The sequence below is a fragment of the Hyla sarda genome, chromosome 8, assembly GCF_029499605.1.
Source record: "Hyla sarda isolate aHylSar1 chromosome 8, aHylSar1.hap1, whole genome shotgun sequence".
Taxonomy (NCBI): Eukaryota; Metazoa; Chordata; class Amphibia; order Anura; family Hylidae; genus Hyla; species Hyla sarda.
Genome location: NC_079196.1, coordinates 18,545,764 through 18,568,157, shown reverse-complemented (window position 1 = coordinate 18,568,157; position 22,394 = coordinate 18,545,764). Strand labels below are relative to the sequence as shown.

The 22,394-nt window shown below is 45.6% G+C and overlaps 1 protein-coding gene across 2 annotated transcripts in view; it reads left to right on the top strand.

Annotated features, from left to right (window-relative positions):
- Positions 1-22,394, top strand: part of SPEG (striated muscle enriched protein kinase) — a 374,397-nt gene that overhangs the window by 244,496 nt on the left and 107,507 nt on the right. For both annotated transcript variants that reach the window (XM_056537025.1, XM_056537027.1), the window contains 4 exons: positions 10,568-10,828; positions 12,351-12,509; positions 14,021-14,210; positions 16,960-17,189. In XM_056537025.1, coding sequence (XP_056393000.1) covers positions 10,568-10,828; positions 12,351-12,509; positions 14,021-14,210; positions 16,960-17,189 — 840 coding nt within the window. The remainder of the gene's footprint in view (positions 1-10,567; positions 10,829-12,350; positions 12,510-14,020; positions 14,211-16,959; positions 17,190-22,394) is intronic.

Below are 22,394 nucleotides of genomic sequence, written 5' to 3'. Positions count from 1 at the left end.
CACCTCTGTCCATGTCAGGAACTGTCCAGAGCAGGAGAGGTTTGCTATGGGGATTTTCTCCTGCTCTGGACAGTTCCTGACACGGACAGAGGTGTCAGCAGAGAGCACTGTTTTCAGACTGGAAAGAACTACACAACTTCCTGTGGAGCATACAGCAGCTGGTAAGTACTGGAAGGATGAAATAGAAGTAATTTACAAATCTGTTTAACTTTCTGGCGCCATTTGATAAAAAAAAAAAAAGTTTTCCACCGGAGTACCCCTTTAATTGTGCATGGAATTTTCACAAGTAAATTCCGCACAGACTCCGCTTGCAGCGGCTTCTCAATGCGAGTTCCGCTGCTGTGTTCACACGTCAGAAGTTCTGTAGCGGAACTTCCAACGAGGAATTGGATTTTGGAGGAAGATTAAAGGGGTTATCTAGGAAAAAAAATGTTTATATATATATCATCTGGCTCCAGAAAGTTAAACAGATTTGTAAATTACTTCTATTAAAAAATCTTAATCCTTTCAGTACTTATGAGCTGCTGAAGTTGAGTTGTTCCTTTCTGTCTAAATGCTCTCTGCTGACACCTGTCTCGGGAACTGTCCAGAGTAGAAGCAAATCCCCATAGCAAACCTCTCCTACTCTGTGCAGTTCCCGAGACAAGCAGAGGTCTCAGCAGAGAGCACTGTTGACCAGACAGAAAAGAACAACTCAACTTCAGCAGCTGATAATTATTGGAAGGATTAAGATTTTTTAATGGAAGTAATTTACAAATCTGTTTAACTTTCTGGAGCCAGTCAAATATATATATATATATATATATATATATATATATATATATATATACATACATAAAGTTTTTTCCTGGAATACCCCTTTAAGGCTATGTGCACACGGCGGAATTTCCGTGCCAGTTGTTTCCGGCACGGAAATTCCATCTTCCATGCCGGCATGAAGAATGAACACGTTCTTACTTTGTGCGTAGTCCGCACAGAACGCATAGCCGTCTATTAGACGACGCATTCCTGTGCTGTCCTAGCGCCCCGCAGTCTGCAGAATGTTCGCGCGGAGATTCTCCATGCAGACATTCTGTTGTGTGAACATAACCTTAGAGCCTATTCACACTAGGAAATCTCTTCCTTGGAGACATTCCGGGGGCAGAGATTCCATCAGTCTGCTATCTGGTAGAGGTGTAAAAAGATTAACAATTGTTATATCCTCTACTTTGGACGACCCCTTTAGCTGTATGTCTATGCAGCAGATTTGGAGCAATGTAGCAGCGGCTGTTAAATTATATATATATACAGTATATATATATATATATATATATATATATATATATATATAGGGATCAGCATTAAAATAAAATCACATCATCCATTATTGGGGGTGTCCACTTAGACTTTTATACCATGTCAATAAGAGTCTAGGTCAGTGTTTCCCAACCAGGGTGCCTCCAGCTGTTGCAAAATTACAACTCCCAGCATGCCCGGACAGCCAACGGCTGTCCGGGCATGCTGGGAGTTGTAGTTTTGCAACAGCTGGAGAAACGCTGTTCGAAAAACACTGCTCTGAAGGTTTCTGGCTTTCCTGTTTTCTGGGCGGACAGACATGGCATGGGTCTACCATCATTTGCGTATGGGGGTCTTTTGTCTCTCTGTTGTCATGGGAAAGCAGGATCGGGCATGTTAAAGGGGTACTCCGGTGGAAATGCACACTCAGCTCGAACGAGTGTGACTATGTCAATATCCATGAGGGTAAGAAACAAGCTGCTGCCAGACACCCCTTGGGTATAAAAGGATTAGAAGTCGAAATTTAAAGGGGTACTCCGGTGGAAAACTTTTTTTTATTTTATTTTTTTATTTTTTTAATGAACTGATGCCAGAAAGTTAAACAGATTTGTAAATTACTTTTATTTAAAAAAAAAAAAAAAAAAAAATTTTTACCCTTCCAGTACTTTTTAACAGCTGTATGCTACAGTGGAAATTCTGTTTCTTTTTAAATTTCTTTTTTTTACCTTGTCCACAGTGCTCTCTGCTGACACCTGATGCCCGTATCAGGAACTGTCCAGAGCAGGAGAAAATCCCCATAGCAAACCTATGCGGCTCTGGACAGTTCCTGACACGGACAGAGGTGTCAGCAGAGAGCACTGTGGACAAGACAAAAAAAGAAATTAAAAAAGAAAAGAATTTCCTCTGTAGCATACAGCTGCTAAAAAGTACTGGAAGGGTAAAGATTTTTTTTTTAATAGAAGTAATTTACACATCTGTTTAACTTTCTGGTATCAGTTCATTAAAAAATGAAAATAAAAGTTTTCCACCGGAGTACCCCTTTAAATTTCAACATCTAATCCTTTTATACCCAAGGGGTGTCTGGCAGCAGCTTGTTTCCTTATCCTCATGAATATTGACATAGTCACACTCGTTCGAGCTGAGTGTGCATGAATCCCCTTTGTATTAGGGCTCTGTGAAGTCATTGGGGGAGATCTATCAAAACCTGTGCAGAGGAACGTTCCCAGTAGCCCATAGCAACCAATCAGATCGCTTCTTTAATTTTTAACATGAAAGAAACGATCTGATTGGTTGCTATGGGCAACTGGGCAATTTTTCTTCTGCACAAGTTTTGATAAATCTCCCCCCATTGTCTCACAACAAACCCTAACATGGTTGGATTTCTTACAGTCACCCGTAACCTTCTCCCCCTAAAGGGAAACATGGAGGTCATGGTCACATGGAGCCGCAGAGCCCTACCTAATCTTATAACATTTTCTATTGAGATGCCATAAAAGTCTAATCTGGATGAACCCCTATAAAGTGCAATTATCATGGAAATGGAAAAAAAAATAAAAGAATTTTGAAGAGGTTTATAATGTGTAAGGCTACATTCACATCACAATTTTGCAATATGTTTTAGTATAAACCCCCCCCCCCCCCCCAAAAAAAAAATAAAAAAAAACGGGAAACAAAAAAATGACAAAACCGTGTGCAAAATTTACAATTAGAGGGCTCGTTCACACGAGCGGATTTCTTTTCAAACCCGTAGCGCAGTGGTCTTAAACCTGCGGACCTCCAGATGTTGCAAAACTACAACTCCCAGCATGCCCGGACAGCCGTTGGCTGTCCGGGCATGCAGGGAGTTGTAGTTTTGCAACATCTGGAGGTGCGCAGGTTGAAGACCACTGCCGTAGCGGATCTCCCGCAGAAGATTTTCGCTGGTGAAAATCTGCTGCGGGTAGCGCACGGAGGCCCCGCCACTGTGACGTCAGCGCGGCTCGTCCGCAGCACCGCCCGGCTTATGAATATTCATCCCCTCCCTCTCCGCCGCTCCCTCTCCTCCCCGCTCTGTACAGGACTCCACTGTGCTGAAGTCGCTTAGGGGTGTACACAGGAAGCCGGCACATGCGCAGGGGAGTCCTCTACAGAGCGGGGAGGAGAGGGAGCGGCGGAAGGAGGGGATGAATATTCCTAAGCCGGGCGGTGCTGCGGACAAGCCGCACTGACGTCACAGTGCCAGTTGGAGGCATGTAACTCCGCCCGTGCCAGTTAGAAGATCATTTGCATATCAAGAATACAATGGCGGGACGGATCCGGGCATGGTAGGCAGCATATTGATCAGCGTCCCCCGCAATACCAGCCAGTACCTCTTGTTAGTGCGGGGGGAGTTTAGTGACAGTTTTCCTTTAAAGCAAAAATTAGGCTTTATGAAAACCTGTGCAGAGAAAAAGTTGACCAGTCATCCATAGCAACCAATCAGATCGCTTCTTTCATTTTTGAAGAGGTCTCTGAAAAATGAAAAAAGGGATCGGATTAGTTGCTATGGGCAACTGCACCACTCTTCCACTACACAGGTTTTCATTGCCATATGGAAATGGGCACCACCTCCACTAATACAGTCCCCTAGACCAGACCCCTAAATAAATAGAGGTTCTCCCAGAAACCCCTAAATCACTACAGACCTCTAGACATCCCGCCTTCTTAATACAGACCCCAGATCTCTCCCCCTAATACAGACCATATACAAGATCTCACAAATAAAAACAAATTCTCCTAGACTCCCTAAATAAATACAGACGCCAGACCAGACCCCTATACAAAATATAGACCTCAGACCCCATTAAATATAAAACCCTAATTAAAACAGACCACAAACATAACCTCACCCCTTAATACAGATGCCAGACATAACCTCTCTATTAATACAGACAACAGACCAGACCTCTCCCCCTTTATAAAGACACCAGACCAGAACTTTCCCCTTAAAGGGGTACTCCGCCCCGAGACATCTTATCCCCTATCCAAAGTACTCCACCGCTGGGACCCCCGGGATCTCTTCTGCGGCACCGCAGTCATCAGGGTATGAATAGCGATGTGAAGCTGATGTCATGGGAGGGAGCACGCCCCCTCCTGTAGACTTGTATTGAGGGGCGTGGTCATGACGTCACAAGCCTCCGTGCAGCAGCCGGGGTTCGAAACGAAGGCCAGGTGCTGCAGGGAGATCAAGAGGGTCCCAGCAGTGGGCCCCCTGCGATCAGATATCTTATCCCCTATCCTTTGGATAGGGGTTAAGATGTCTAGGGGCAGAGTACCCCTTTAAAACAGACCCCTGACCAGATGTTTCTCTTTGTATAGACCACAGACCAGACCTCTCCTGTTAATACAGACCCCAGACCAGACCTCTCCCCTTAATACAGACCCCAGACCAGACCTTTCCCCTTAATACAGACTCCAGACCAGACCTCTCCCCTTAATACAGACCCCAGACCAGACCTCTCCCCTTAATACAGACCCCAGACCAGATCTCTCCCCTTAATACAGACCCCAGACCAGACTTCTCCCCTTAATACAGACCCAAGACCAGACCTCTCCCCTTAATACAGACCCCAGACCAGACCTCTCCCCTTAATACAGACCCCAGACCAGACCTCTCCCCTTAATACAGACCCCAGACCAGACCTCTCCCCTTAATACAGACCCCCAGACCAGACCTCTCCCCTTAATACAGACCCCAGACCAGACCTCTCCCCTTAATACGGACCCCAGACCAGACCTCTCCCCTTAATACAGACCCCAGACCAGACCTTTCCCCTTAATACAGACCCCAGACCTCTCCCCTTAATACAGACCCCAGACCAGACCTCTCCCCTTAATACAGACCCCAGACCAGACCTCTCCCCTTAATACAGACCCCATACCAGACCTCTCCCCTTAATACAGACCCCAGACCAGACCTCTCCCCTTAATACAGACCCCAGACCAGACCTTTCCCCTTAATACAGACCCCCAGACCAGACCTCTCCCCTTAATACAGACCCCAGACCAGACCTCTCCCCTTAATACGGACCCCAGACCAGACCTCTCCCCTTAATACAGACCCCAGACCAGACCTTTCCCCTTAATACAGACCCCAGACCTCTCCCCTTAATACAGACCCCAGACCAGACCTCTCCCCTTAATACAGACCCCAGACCAGACCTTTCCCCTTAATACAGACCCCAGACCAGACCTCTCCCCTTAATACAAACTACAGACCAGACCTCTCCCCTTAATACAGACCCCAGACCTCTCCCCTTAATACAGACCCCAGACCAGACCTCTCCCCTTAATACAGACTCCAGACCAGACCTCTCCCCTTAATACAGACCCCAGACCAGACCTCTCCCCTTAATACAGACCCCAGACCAGACCTTTCCCCTAAATACAGACCCCAGACCAGACTTCTCCCCTCAATACAGACCCCAGACCAGACCTCTCCCCTTAATACAGACCCCAGACCAGACCTTTCCCCTTAATACAGACCCCAGACCTCTCCCCTTAATACAGACCCCAGACCAGACCTCTCCCCTTAATACAGACCCCAGACCAGACCTCTCCCCTTAATACAGACCCCAGACCAGACCTCTCCCCTTAATACAGACCCCAGACCAGACCTCTCCCCTTAATACAGACCCCAGACCAAACTTCTCCCCTCAATACAGACCCCAGACCAGACCTTTCCCCTTAATACAGACCCCAGACCTCTCCCCTTAATACAGACCCCAGACCAGACCTCTCCCCTTAATACAGACCCCAGACCAGACCTTTCCCCTTAATACAGACCCCAGACCAGACCTCTCCCCTTAATACAGACCCCAGACCAGACCTTTCCCCTTAATACAGACCCCAGACCAGACTTCTCCCCTCAATACAGACCCCAGACCAGACCTCTCCCCTTAATACAGACCCCAGACCAGACCTCTCCCCTTAATACAGACCCCAGACCAGACCTCTCCCCTTAATACAGACCCCAGACCAGACCTCTCCCCTTAATACAGACCCCAGACCAGACCTCTCCCCTTAATACAGACCCCAGACCAGACCTCTCCCCTTAATACAGACCCCAGACCAGACCTCTCCCCTTAATACAGACCCCAGACCAGACTTCTCCCCTTAATACAGACCCCCAGACCAGACCTCTCCCCTTAATACAGACCCCAGACCAGACCTCTCCCCTTAATACAAACTACAGACCAGACCTCTCCCCTTAATACAGACCCCAGACCAGACCTCTCCCCTTAATACAGACCCCAGACCAGACCTCTCCCCTTAATACAGACCCCAGACCAGACCTTTCCCCTTAATACAGACCCCCAGACCAGACCTCTCCCCTTAATACAGACCCCAGACCAGACCTCTCCCCTTAATACAGACCCCAGATCAGACCTTTCCACTTAATACAGACCCCAGACCAGACCTCTCCCCTTAATACAGACCCCAGACCAGACCTCTCCCCTTAATACAGACCCCAGACCAGACTTCTCCCCTTAATACAGACCCCCAGACCAGACCTCTCCCCTTAATACAGACCCCAGACCAGACCTCTCCCCTTAATACAAACTACAGACCAGACCTCTCCCCTTAATACAGACCCCAGACCAGACCTCTCCCCTTAATACAGACCCCAGACCTCTCCCCTTAATACAGACCCCAGACCAGACCTCTCCCCTTAATACAGACCCCAGACCAGACCTCTCCCCTTAATACAGACCCCAGACCAGATCTCTCCCCTTAATACAGACCCCAGACCAGACCTCTCCCCTTAATACAGACCCCAGACCAGACCTCTCCCCTTAATACAGACCCCAGACCAGACATCTCCCCTTAATACAGACCCCAGACCAGACCTCTCCCCTTAATACAGACCCCAGACCAGACCTTTCCCCTTAATACAGACCCCCAGACCAGACCTCTCCCCTTAATACAGACCCCAGACCAGACCTCTCCCCTTAATACAGACCCCAGATCAGACCTCTCCCCTTAATACAGACTCCAGACCAGACCTTTCCCCTTAATACAGAACCCCAGACCAGACCTCTCCCCTTAATACAGACCCCAGACCAGACCTCTCCTCTTAATACAGACCCCAGACCAGACCTCTCCCCTTAATACAGACCCCAGACCAGACATCTCCCCTTAATACAGACCCCAGACCAGACCTCTCCCCTTAATACAGACCCCAGACCAGACCTTTCCCGTTAATACAGACCCCCAGACCAGACCTCTCCCCTTAATACAGACCCCAGACCAGACCTCTCCCCTTAATACAGACCCCAGATCAGACCTCTCCACTTAATACAGACCCCAGACCAGACCTCTCCCCTTAATACAGACTCCAGACCAGACCTTTCCCTTTAATACAGACCCCAGACCAGACCTTTCCCTTTAATACAGACCCCAGACCAGACTTCTCCCCTTAATACAGACCCCAGACCAGACCTCTCCCCTTAATACAGACTCCAGACCTTTCCCCTTAATTCAGACCCCAGACCAGGCCTCCCCCCTTAATACAGACCCCAGACCAGACCTTTCCCCTTAATACAGACCCCAGACCAGACTTCTCCCCTTAATACAGACCCCAGACCAGACTTCTACCCTTAATACAGACCCCAGACCTCTCTCCCTATTTATGAAGCAAACATTACGCCACTTTACATATCATCTTCTTATATAAGATTTGAAATAATGACCAAATAAAGAATCGATCTATATTTATAGAAATAATGAAGTTTCCATCTTTCCTGATAATTGACATAACATTATAAATCAATCATTGGAAAATACAACTGTTCTCTCATTGTCTGTATGTTCTGGCTTTATGTAAAGAGCATTTCCACCATAAGAAAATATTAATCCTTAAAGGGGTATACCCATCCCCCAAATGTATACCCCTGTCCACAGCATAGGGGGTGACATGCTGATCAATGGGAGTCCGTTTGGCAAGGTTTGAAGGTTCCATTCTCATGATTGTGGAAAACTACAACTTCCAGCATGCCCGGACAGCCTTTGGCTGTCTGGGCATGCTAGGAGTTGTAGGTTTGCAACAGCTGGAGGCACCCCTAGTTGGGAAACACTGATCTATACTATATACTACTATATAGTACAACATGCTGGGAGTTGTAGTTTGGCAACAGCTGGATGCACCCTGGTAGGGAAACACTGTCATACCTAGGCATTGGAAAGATGATGAATCGCATGTAACAAGATATGTTTGCCAGTCAGGGACCTGGGAAAGTTGGGTACCAAACACTTGGGCTTTTACTACATAATTCGCAACATGCTTAGGTTGAACAAAAGTGATGCTTATAGCAAGGGAGATGTGCCATTCAGGAGTCTGGGAAAGATGCGTGACATCCCCCTATCTGTTAATTTATTCAATGGAAGAAATAGCAGCATACATTTTGTTTGTCACCCAACTTTCCTTGAGCCCTGGCTGGCATATCTGCTATGCTTAGCTATGCAATTCAAAACATAGCAGCTACCCAGCTTTCCCCTTGAAATCTGAACAGCATATTTACCCTTCAGAAATCTGGGTAAGTTTGCTGTCAAAACATACGGTAGATGTGGCATTTTGGTTGTCACCCAACTTTCCAAGATTCCATGACAGAAGCTATCCAGAAATAGAAAAAATGAGCTGATTTCTTCCCAAAAAAAAAAAAAGCCCCACCCTGTCATCAGGTTGTGTGTGGTATTACAACCTGGCTTCATTCACTTTATTTGAACTGAGCTGCAATACCACACACAACCTGAGGACAGGCGAGGCGCTGCTTTTGAGAGAAATTATAACTCCCTATAAGGAATCTTAAAAAATACGGGTGACAACCAAAATGCCACATGCACCACCCAGATTTCTGAAGGGCAAATATGCTGTTCAGATGTCGAGGGGAAAGCTGGGTTGCCGCTATTATGTTTTGCTATGATTGCATAGCTAAACAGAAATTCCAGGGGTCAAGAAAAGTTGGATGAAAAATAATACTGTTATTTGTTCCGTTGCATAATTGAACAGATAGAAGGATGTCACTCATCTTTTCCAGACTCCTGTAGATAGAGGATAATTTTTTAAGTACTAGAATGCCTCTTTATGGCTGCCACTTAGCTTTCTAAGACCCCTGAAAAAGTATATGCGCCAGTGGGCTAAATAACATGCCCTATGGTATTTGAAATTGGTTGCAATCCAGCTTTCCCAGGCTCCTCCACAGCATATACGCCTTGTTGTGTAATGGAATGTGTAAGGGTATGTTCACATGGCAGATGTCCGCAATTCCGCAATGCTTGCTGAACGGAATTACACAATTCTGACGGAATTCAGCAAAAATTCTGGCGGAATTGCAGCGGAATTTTGTGTTATCTAAGCCCAGAATTCTGCTGAATTTCAAGCCCCATTGATTTCAATGGGATTGCGCCGCAGAATTCCGCAAAATATAAGAATGGTCTTATATTTTGACGGAACGCAGAAAGCAGAATGTCCGTAGAGGAATCCCATTCAAAACAATTTGCAGTAAAATTCTGGCGTGTGAACATACCCTAAGGGTAGCCATACTGTTTGTTACCCAGCTTTCCCTGAGTCAGATATACCTTAGGAAAGTGTTTCCCAACCAGGGTGCCTCCATCTGTTACGAAACGTACAACTCCCAGCATGTGTCCTGCATTGATCTGTATGAGCAATCAAATGATTGCTTATACAAGTCTTCTTGAGCAGTGTTTCCCAACCAAGGTGTCTCCAGCTGTTGCAAAACGTACAACTCCCAGCAAGTGTCCTGCATTGATCTGTACGAGCAATCAAATGATTGCTCATGCAAGTCCCTTTGGGTTGTGTTTCCCAACTAATGTGCCTCCAGCTGTTGCAAAACTACAACTTCCAGCATGCCCGGACAGCCTTCGGCTGTCCGGGCATGCTGGGAGTTGTAGTTTTGCAACAGCTGGAGGAACCCTAGTTGGGAAACACTGACTTCGAGGCACCTGAAATAGAAGGAAGAACTCAAGGATCCTAGTGATCTGAGGTGGAGATGCTCCTTACTCCAGTGTCCGTGCGTTGAGTCGTTCTTCTCATACTTGAGAAGTTGTGATGTTCTTGAAGTTGTTTTACTATAAATCCTGAACGTGTCTCTTTCTGCTCCTCATCCTCCCATTGCTCATCTCCCTCTCTGGTGGTCACTTCCCGTGTAACATTTCTCTTCCATTTCTCTGTGTTGTCTTCTCCTCCGTGGTCATTGTGTCGTGCCACTTTGTTGTGTCTCGCTGTGTCCTTGTGCGTGTTCTGTGTGATCGAAAGCTTCTTCTGGCAGCGCCACGTTGGGGGTGGTGACCCCCCTGCAGGATGTGAGTGTGAGCGCTGGGGAGGCGGCTGTGTTTGAGTGTGTGGTGTCGGGACCCCAGGACATGGACGTGGACTGGATGTTTCGGGGGAAGCTGCTGCAGCCAGCTCTGCTGGATTGTAAGATGCGATTCAACGGCAAACAGTGTCTGCTGCTCCTCAACTCCGTGCACGAAGACGACAGCGGCATCTACACCTGCAAGCTGAGCACTGCCAGAGGTAATCTCACTCCTTTGTTATACTCAAGAGCTGTACTCACTATTCTGCTGGTGGGGTCACTGTGTACATACATTACATTACTTATCCTGTACTGATCCTGAGTTATATCCTGTATTATACTCCAGATCTGTACTCACTATTCTGCTGGTGAGGTCACTGTGTACATACATTACATAACTTATCCTGTACTGATCCTGAGTTATATCCTGTATTATACTCCAGTGCTGTACTCACTATTCTGCTGGTGAGGTCACTGTGTACATACATTACATTACTTATCCTGTACTGATCCTGAGTTATATCCTGTATTATACTACAGAGCTGTACTCACTATTCTGCTGGTGAGGTCACTGTGTACATACATTACATTACTTATCCTGTACATATCCTGAGTTATATCCTGTATTATACTCCAGAGCTGTACTCACTATTCTGCTGGTGAGGTCACTGTGTACATACATTACATTACTGATCCTGTACTGATCCTGAGTTATATCCTGTATTATACTCCAGAGCTGTACTCACTATTCTGCTGTGAGGTCACTGTGTACATACATTACATTACTTATCCTGTACTGACCCTGAGTTATATCCTGTATTATACTCCAGAGCTGTACTCACTAGTCTGCTGGTGAGGTCACTGTGTACATGCATTACATTACTTATCCTGTACTGATCCTGAGTTATATCCTGTAATATACCCTAGAGCTGTACTCACTATTCTGCTGGTGAGGTCACTGTGTACATACATTACATTACTTATCCTGTACTGATCCTGAGTTATATCCTGTATTATACCTCAGAGCTGTACTCACTATTCTGCTGGTGAGGTCACTGTGTACATACATTACATTACTTATCCTGTACTGATCCTGAGTTATATCCTCTATTATACCTCAGAGCTGTACTCACTATTCTGCTGGTGAGGTCACTGTGTACATACATTACATTACTTATCCTGTACTGATCCTGAGTTATATCCTGTATTATACTCCAGAGCTGTTCTCACTATTCTGCTGGTGAGGTCACTGTGTACATACATTACATTACTTATCCTGTACTGGTCCTGAGTTATATCCTGTATTATACCCCAGAGCTGAACTCACTATTCTGCTGGTGAGGTCACTGTGTACATACATTACATTACTTATCCTGTACTGATCCTGAGTTATATCCTGTATTATACTCCAGAGCTGTACTCACTATTCTGCTGGTGAGGTCACTGTGTACATACATTACATTACTTATCCTGTACTGATCCTGAGTTATATCCTGTATTATACTCCAGAGCTGTACTCACTATTCTGCTGGTGAGGTCACTGTGTACATACATTACATTACTTATCCTGTACTGATCCTGAGTTATATATTGTAATATACCCCACTTATTCATTACTAAATACATTTGCATTCTGGTGTCATCTGATACAGTTGCCCATAATTCCATTTAGTTACTTGTATTTCTCGTAGAGCCGAGTATAACATCCTCTCTTTTCCTCTCACGTTGATGCCTCCTCGGCAGATGAGCTGACGTGCAGTGCGGTGCTGACCGTGCACCCCTCGCTGGCTCCCCTCTTTACCAGGAAGATGTCGGATCTGGAGACGATCGAGGGACGCACAGCTCGGCTGGATTGTAAGATCAGCGGCACGCCGCCGCCTGTGGTCACATGGATGCGTGATGGTGAGTGTCCCCCATGCACAAGTTTATAAGTCAGTGTTTTCCAAACAGTGTGTCTCCAGCTGTTGCAAAACTACAACTCCTAGCATGCCCGGACAGCCAACGGCTGTCCGGGCATGCTGGGAGTTGTAGTTTTGCAACAGCTGGAGAGACACTGGTTGTAAAACACTGCATTACAAAACTGTCATTGGGAACCACTGCATTAAAGGGGTACTCCACTGGAAAACATTTTCTTTAAACTCAACTAGTGCCAGAAAGTTAAACATAATTTTAAATTACTTCTATTAAAAAATCTTAATCCTTCCAGTACTTATCAGCTGCTATATGCTCCACATGAAGTTATTTTCTCTTTTAAAGGGGTACTCTTTTTTTTAATCAACGGGTGCCAGAAAGTTAAACAGATTTGTAAATTACTTCTATTAAAAAAAATCTTAATCCTTCCAGTACTTATTAGCTGTTGAATACTACGGAGGAAATGATTTTCTTTTTGGTACACAGAGCTCTCTGCTGACATCATGACCACAGTGCTCTCTGCTGACATCTCTGTCCATATTAAGAACTGTCCAGAGTAGCAGAAAATCCTCATAGAAAACATATACTGCTATGGACAGTTCCTAAAATAGACAGAGATGTCAGCAGAGAGCACTGTGGTCATGATGTCAGCAGAGACCAAAAAGAAAAGAATTTCCTCAGTAGTATTCAGCAGTTAATAAGTACTGGAAGGATTAAGATTTTTTAATAGACGTAATTTACAAATCTGTTTAACCTGCCACCAGTTGATAAAAAAAAAAGTTTTCCACCAGAGTACCCCTTTAATTTCCTTTCTGTCTGGCCACAGTGCTCTCTGCTGACACCTCTGACCATTTTGGGAACTGTCCAGAGTTGTAAAAAATCCCCATAGAAAACCTCTCCTACTCTGGACAGTTCCTAAAATGGACAGAGGTGTCAGCAGAGAGCACTGTGGTAAGGCAGAAAAGAAATTCAAAAATAAAAGAACTTCCTGTGGAGCATACAGCAGCTGATAAGTACTAGAAGGATGAAGCTTTTTTAATAGAAGTAATTTACAAATCTGTTTAACTTTCTGGCACCAGTTGATTTAAACATTTTTTTTTTTTACAGTGGAGTACCCCTTTAAAGAACATAAAAATTGTCTGGAGGGGGCAGTCCAGACTACACTGACTACTAGAGATGAGCGAACTTACAGTAAATTCGATTCGTCACGAACTTCTCGGCTCGGCAGTTTATGACTTTTCCTGCATAAATTAGTTCAGCTTTCAGGTGCTCCGATGGGCTGGAAAAGGTGGATACAGTCCTAGGAGACTCTTTCCCAGGACTGTATCCACCTTTTCCAGCCCACCGGAGCACCTGAAAGCTGAACTAATTTATGCAAGAAAAGTCATCAACTGCCGAGCCGAGAAGTTCTTGACGAATCGAATTTACTGTAAGTTCGCTCATCTCTACTGACTACAACAGTTGCTTTTCCATGACCTTTCCCTTTAATTCTGTCCCTTTAGGTCATCCGGTGGAAGAAAGCGACACCGTGCATATCCTGAAAGAGCGAGGGTACCACACTCTGCTGATCACCCAGGTGTCCAGTGAGGATGAGGGGCAATATACGGTCACTGCCCGCAACCAACACGGGGAAGCTGAATGCTCCGCAGAGCTCTACGTGGAGGAGCCCCGACTTGGCGCCTCATCTCACATGTAGGGAAATTCACCACTATGTATATACATAATAGAATATAAAGCTTCTGGAATAAGCAGGGGCACTACCAGCACTGTGAAACAACAGGTGACCTGTTCACCGTTTTGTGTACGCAGCTCCTATGTATCGCTATGATATCAAACAACAAACGTACCCGGTGTACCCTGATCCTAGTTTTCTTCTATAAAATAAAAAGAAAAATGACATATAGTAGAGAAGGAGGCAGATAAAAGAGTAACATACAACTGTACCATCAGACTACACAGGGTTTGTTTGTGGTCTGTAACCATGGAGACACATAATTTGGCATTTGAGCTGTATACACAGAATGGAAGGATGTTTTTATTTAAAGGACATTGTAGCGTGATTATAGGGGATAGGATAGGATAGGGGATAAGTGTTTGATCGCGGGGGGTCCGACCGCTGGGACCCCCTGTGATCTCCTGTACAGGGCCGCGGCTCTCCCATGCAGGGGGCGTGCCAGCCGCAGCATGACGTTGCAGCCGGCACGCCTCCTCCATGCATCTCTATGGGAGAGGCGGGAAGGCAACGTTCGTGCCTCCCCGTCTCCCCCATAGAACTCTATGGGGACGGGGAGGAGACAGGGCGTCACCGTCGACCTCTAGGTCGACCCTACGTCACCATGAGCGCTAATGGCGGCGCCCCGTTAGGGAGATCGAGGGGGGTCCCAGCGGTCGGACCCCCCGTGATCAAACACTTATCCCCTATCTTGTAGATAGGGGATCAGTGTATATTGCGCTGCCGTTGTCCTTTAAAGAAGGACTCCTGTTTTTTCTGTCATGCACTCTCCCTATCACTAGTCCTACAGCGCCATCTGTTTTATTCCAACACAGCTGAATCCATGTGTTTCATTACAGTAACTGGGTCATGTGATCACCGGTTTGCTATCTCTATGGGATCAGGATATATTGTAGTTTTACACCTCCTCTCCAGCTCTTTCTATATACTGCTGCTATTTCTATGGGATCAGGATATATAGTAGTTTTACACCTCCCCTCCAGCTCTATCTGTATACTGCTATGGGATTAGGATATATAGTAGTTATACACCTCCTCTCCAGCTCTATCTGTATACTGCTGCTATCTCTATGGGATCAGGATATATAGTAGTTATACACCTCTCCTCCCAGCTCTATCTGTATACTGCTGCTGCTATCTGTATGGGATCAGGATATATAGTAGTTATACACCTCTCCTCCCAGCTCTATATGTATCCTGCTATCTGTATGGGATTAGGATATATAGAAGTTATATACCTCCCTCCAGCTTTATCTGTATTCTGCTGCTGCTATCTCTTATACACCTCCCTTCCAGCTCTATCTGTATACTGCTGCTATTCTCTCTATGGTATCAGGATATATAGTAGTTACGCACTCCCCAGCTCTATCTGTATGCTGCTACTGCTATCTCTATGAGATTAAGATATATAGTAGTTATGCACCTCCCCTTCAGCTCTATCTGTATACTGCTGCTGCTATCTCTATGGGATCAGGATATATAGCGATTATACAACCCCCGCAGCTCTATCTGTATACTGCTGCTGCTATCTCTATGGGATCAGAATACAAGTAGTTATAAACCTCCCCTTCAGCTCTATCTGTATACTGCTGCTATCTCTATGGGATCAGGATATTTAGTAGTTATACATCTCTCCTCCAGCTCTATCTGTATACTGCTGCTCCTATATCTGTCGGATCAGGATATATAGTTATACGCCTCTCCTGAGGCTGTCTTCACACACTGCATTTCTGCAGTTTTGGTTTTTTTTTCAGTTTTTGCCGTCACTTCCCCAAAATCACTGGAAAAAGTAAGCTATTTAGCGCACTTGCGCAAAATTGAGGGAAAAATCGCAGCAAAAGACATCCAAAATATTGTACAAAAGTGTCAAAAATGCAACAATTATGTGTATAGGTGAAATCGCTTTCAACTCAATAGCTATTTTTTCTCTAAAAACGCACTTTATAAAAGAAAACGCATCAAAACTGCACGTAGTATGAACTGACACCAACCCACTTATGAGTCTCAGCAGTTTAGACTTCTGGTTGCTGGAGTCTAGCCAGGCGAACAGATTGGTGAAGTGCAGTGATCAGACTCCACCCCCTCTTTCTGCAAAGCCAGAGGATTCATGGGAAATGTAGGCAGCCTTAGGAAATGATTTCTGTTTTGAACTAGGAATTAGTATGGTTCAAAAACCCCATGTCTGCCACATCAGCAAAAACAGGTAAGCACAGGACATAAACAAGAACCTCTATATTATTCTCTAATAATCACCTATGCTGCACTATAAAGGCAAATAAAGTAACAATAATAATTCTCAGAGGGCATCTTTAAGACTATTTGCAAATTAAGAATTTCAAAACTTACGTTGCAAAACTACAACTCCCAGCATGCCCGGACAGCCGTCGGCTGTCCGGGCATGCTGGGAGTTGTAGTTTTGCAACAGCTGGAGGCACCCTGGTTGTGAAACACTGTGCCAAGCAGCTTTGCTATATATATATATATATATATATATATATATATATATATATACACACAAAATAAGAATATATATATATATATACATATATATATAAAATGTATATATATTTTTATTTTTATATATTTATATATATATATATATGTATGTGTATATATATATATATATATATATATATAAATAAAAAATAATTTATATATATATTTATATAAAAATATAAATATATATATTTATATAGTATATTTCATTCAGATCCAGGCTTGAAAAGATGCCGTCCATTCCGGAAGAACCGGAAGTGCAAGAGAGCGAGGTGGAGGGGGTGCTGATGCCGGATTTCCTGCGTCCCCTACAAGACTTAGATGTGGTGGAGTCTCGTGAAGTACAACTGGAGTGTCAGGTCACCGGCTTACCATACCCCACCATCACCTGGTATCACAATGGGCAGAAGATCCAGAGCACAGACGACCGCAGGATGACCCAATGTAAGTGATTATAAAAATGGGGGGGTTACTTGTAAGGAAAGCTTAAAGGGGTGCTCCGCTGAAAAACATTTTTTTTTTAAAATCAACTGGTCCCAGAAAGTTAAACAGATTTGTAAATTATTTCTATTACAAAATCTTAATCCTTCCAGTACTTATCAACTGCTGTATGCTATATAGGAAGTTCTTTTCTTTTTGAATTTTTTTTTGTCTGACCAACGTGCTCTCTGCTGACACCTCTGTCCATGTCAGGAACTGTCCAGAGCAGGAGAGGTTTGCTGTGGGGATTTGCTCCTACTCTGGAATGTCTCTAAAATGGACAGAGGAGTCAGTAGAGAGAACTGTGGTCAGATAGAAAAGCAATTCAAAAAGAAATGAACATCATGTGGAGCATTCAGCAGCTAATAAGTACTGGAAGGATTAAGATTTTTAAATAGAAGTAATTTACAAATCTGTTTAACTTTCTGGCACCAGTTCATTAAAAAAAATGTTTTCCATTGGAGTACCCCTTTAAGACACTGATGTTATTCTTATATCTATAAGAGCACAACAGGTCCCCTCTCCTCTCTGTAACAAACCCTCAGATGTTACAGCAGCATATAAAGCAGTACTGAGCAGTGTAACCTGTGAGACATGGGAATGTGAAACAATAAGCCTGCAGAGTCTGTGTCTGTGTGCCTGCACTTCCTCTCTTCCTCATTGCCCCTCCCGCTCTCCATAGATTTGTATAGGCAATGTAACCTGATCTCAGTGCACTCTACTGAAGATGCATTTCCCTTAGTGATAAGCCAATAAGGGGTGAGGCAGGGAGGACATCCGCCTTGTAAGAGCAGAAAGAAGCTTAGTTCTTTGATATATTACAGGGATTCTTTTAGTTGCATTTACTATTGATTTATGCAAAGTTATTTGAAATGATGGTTACACCTTAGGGCTTATTCACACCTTAGTTTGTTTTCCCCCTTTGTTACACCCCTGCAGGTTCCATGTCTATGTCTCTATGCACAGCTGAATTCTAGCTTCTGTTATCGCTCCCATACACAGCTCCCTTACCTCTCTGTACCAAACCCTCAGATGGAGGAGCAGCATATATAGCAGTACTGAGAAGTGTAACCTGTAAATCCAACACCTTATGTGAGACAATAAACCCGCAGACTCTGTCTGTGCGCCTGCACCTCCTTTCTTCCTCACTCATCCCCATTGCTCTCACCCCTCTTCATAGATTTGTATGGGCAATGTAACCTGATCTCAGTGCAATCTACTGAAGCAGCCTTAGTGATGAGCAGATATAAAGTGAGGGGAGGAGATCAGCCTTGTAGGCGCAGAAGGAAGCTTAGTTCTTTGATAGGATATGTTACAGGGATTCTTTTAGTTGCATGTACTATTGATTTATGCAAAGTTTTTTGAAATTATGGTTACATCTTATGGCTCATTCACACCTTAGTTTGTTTTCCCCCTTTGTTACGCCCCTGCAGGTTCCATGTCTATGTCCCTATGCACAGCTGCATTCTAGCTTCTGTTATTGCTCCCATACGCAGCTCCCTTACCTCTCTGTAACAAACCCTCAGATGGAGGAGCAGCAAATATAGCAGTACTAAGCAGTGTAACCTGTAAATCCAACACCTTATGCGAGACAATAAGCCTGCAGAATCTGTGTCTGTGTGCCTGCACTTCTTTTCTTGCTCATCGGCCCCTCCCCTCTCCATAGATTTCTATAGGCAATGTAACCTGATCTCAGTGCAATCTACTGAAGCAGCCTTTCCCTTAGTGATGAGCAGATAAAAAGTGAGGGGAGGAAATCAGCCTTGTAAGTGCAGAAGGAAGCCCATTTCTTTGATAGGAAATATTACTTATTCTTATTGTTGCTTGTCCTATTGATTTATGCAAAATTGTTTGAAATGTTAGTCACACCTTAGGGTCTATTCATACCATGGAATATCCTCCCAGAGATGTTCCAGGTAAAGATTCCATCAGTAGTGGGTGGCGACAAAACAAGGACCACTAGGAATGATCATAAATTTGCCCTCTCCATAGACGGCAGTGCATTTCCGGGTGAATTCCACAGAAAGAATGAACATGTTCATTCTTTGGGCAGAATTTCCATGGGAGGCTGCTGCACTGTATTTTCCGCAATGGAGTTTCGGAGCAGAGTTCCACTCACTCGGAAGATATGTGCTTAGTGCCTGTCTTTTTTTGCTGTGTAGTTAGATTTTTTCGGCTGTCCTGACTCTTTCACTTATTCCCTGTCACGATGCCGGCTGGCAGGTAGTGGATCCTCTGTGCCAGAGAGGGATTGGCGTGGACCGTGCTAGTGGATCGGTTCTAAGTCACTACTGGTTTTCACCAGAGCCCGCCGCAAAGCGGGATGGTCTTGCTGCGGCGGTAGTGACCAGGTCGTATCCACTAGCAACGGCTCAACCTCTCTGGCTGCTGAAGATAGGCGCGGTACAAGGGAGTAGACAGAAGCAAGGTCGGACGTAGCAGAAGGTTGGGGCAGGCAGCAAGGATCGTAGTCAGGGGCAACGGCAGGAGGTCTGGAACACAGGCTAGGAACATACAAGGAACGCTTTCACTGGCACAATGGCAACAAGATCCGGCAGGGAAGTGCAGGGGAAGTGAGGTGATATAGGGAAGTGCACAGGTGAAGACACTAATTGGAATCACTGCGCCAATCAGCGGCGCAGTGGCCCTTTAAATCGCAAAGACCCGGCGCGCGCGCGCCCTAGGGAGCGGGGCCGCGCGCGCCGGGACAGGACCGAGGGAGAGCGAGTCAGGTACGGGAGCCGGGGTGCGCATCGCGAGCGGGCGCTACCCGCATCGCGAATCGCATCCCGGCTGGCAGCAGAATCGCAGCGCCCCGGGTCAGTGGATCTGACCGGAGCGCTGCAGCGGAGAGAGTGTAGCGAGCGCTCCGGGGAGGAGCGAGGACCCGGAGCGCTCGGCGTAACAGTACCCCCCCCCTTGGGTCTCCCCCTCTTTTTAGGGCCTGAGAACCTGAGGAGCAGACTTTTATCTAGGATGTTGTCCTCAGGTTCCCAGGATCTCTCTTCAGGACCACAACCCTCCCAGTCCACTAAAAAAAAAGTTTTCCCTCTGACCTTTTTAGAGGCTAAGATCTCTTTGACAGAGAAGATGTCCGAGGAGCCGGAAACAGGAGTGGGAGGAACAGATTTGGGAGAAAAACGGTTGAGGATGAGTGGTTTAAGAAGAGAGACGTGAAAGGCATTAGGGATACGAAGAGAAGGAGGAAGAAGAAGTTTGTAAGAGACAGGATTAATTTGACACAAAATTTTGAAAGGACCAAGATAGCGTGGTCCCAACTTGTAGCTAGGGACACGGAAGCGGACATATTTAGCGGAGAGCCATACCTTGTCTCCAGGGGAAAAAACGGGAGGAGCTCTTCTTTTCTTATCCGCGAACCTCTTCATGCGTGAAGAAGCCTGTAAGAGAGAATTTTGGGTCTCTCTCCATATAATGGAAAGGTCACGAGAAATTTCATCCACAGCGGGCAGACCAGAGGGCAAGGGGATAGGGAGGGGGGGAAGAGGGTGACGGCCGTACACCACGAAAAATGGGGATTTGGAGGAAGATTCAGAGACTCTGAAGTTATACGAGAATTCGGCCCATGGAAGGAGATCTGCCCAGTCATCCTGGCGGGAGGAAACAAAATGTCGCAAATAATCACCCAAGACTTGGTTAATTCTTTCTACTTGTCCATTGGACTGGGGATGATATGCAGAAGAAAAATTTTATTTAATCTTGAGTTGTTTACAGAGGGCCCTCCAGAATTTAGACACGAATTGGACGCCTCTATCCGAGACGATCTGCGTAGGCAACCCGTGAAGACGAAAAATGTGTACAAAAAATTGTTTAGCCAACTGAGGCGCTGAAGGAAGACCAGGAAGAGGGATGAAATGTGCCATTTTGGAGAATCGATCAACGACCACCCAAATAACAGTGTTGCCACGGGAAGGGGGTAAATCAGTAATAAAATCCATACCAATCAGAGACCAAGGCTGTTCGGGGACAGGCAGGGGATGAAGAAAACCAGCGGGCTTCTGGCGAGGAGTCTTATCCCGGGCACAGATAGTGCAGGCTCGCACAAAGTCCACAACATCCGTCTCCAGAGTCGGCCACCAATAGAAGCGGGAGATGAGTTGCACAGATTTCTTGATGCCCCCATGACCAGCGAGATGGGAGGAGTGACCCCATTTGAGGATTCCGAGGCGTTGGCGTGGAGAAACAAAGGTCTTTCCTGGAGGAGTTTGCCTGATGGAGGCTGGAGAAGTGGAGATCAGGCAGTCAGGTGGAATGATGTGTTGCGGAGAGAGTTCAACTTCTGAGGCATCCGAGGAACGAGAGAGAGCATCGGCCCTAATGTTCTTATCGGCAGGACGAAAGTGAATCTCAAAATTAAATCGGGCAAAGAACAGAGACCACCGGGCCTGGCGAGGATTCAGCCGTTGGGCAGACTGGAGGTAGGAGAGGTTCTTGTGGTCGGTGTAAATAATAACTGGAAATCTTGATCCCTCCAGCAGATGCCTCCATTCCTCAAGTGCTAATTTAATGGCTAGAAGCTCTCGATCCCCGATGGAGTAGTTCCTCTCCGCCGGAGAGAAGGTCCTAGAAAAAAAACCACAAGTGACAGCATGCCCGGAAGAATTTTTTTGTAAAAGAACAGCTCCAGCTCCCACTGAGGAGGCATCAACCTCCAATAGGAAGGGTTTGGAAGGGTCAGGTCTGGAGAGCACGGGAGCCGAAGAAAAGGCAGACTTGAGTCGTTTAAAGGCGTCTTCCGCTTGAGGAGGCCACGACTTGGGATCGGCATTTTTTTTGGTTAAAGCCACGATAGGAGCCACAACGGTAGAAAAATGTGGAATAAATTGCCTGTAATAATTGGCGAACCCCAAAAAGCGTTGGATAGCACGAAGTCCGGAGGGGCGTGGCCAATCTAAGACGGCAGAGAGTTTGTCTGGATCCATTTGTAGTCCCTGGCCAGAGACCAAATATCCTAGAAAAGGAAGAGATTGGCATTCAAACAGACATTTCTCAATTTTGGCATAGAGTTGATTGTCACGAAGTCTCTGAAGAACCATACGGACATGCTGGCGGTGTTCTTCTAGATTGGCAGAAAAAATTAGGATATCGTCCAGATATACAACAACACAGGAGTATAACAGATCACGAAAAATTTCATTGACAAAGTCTTGG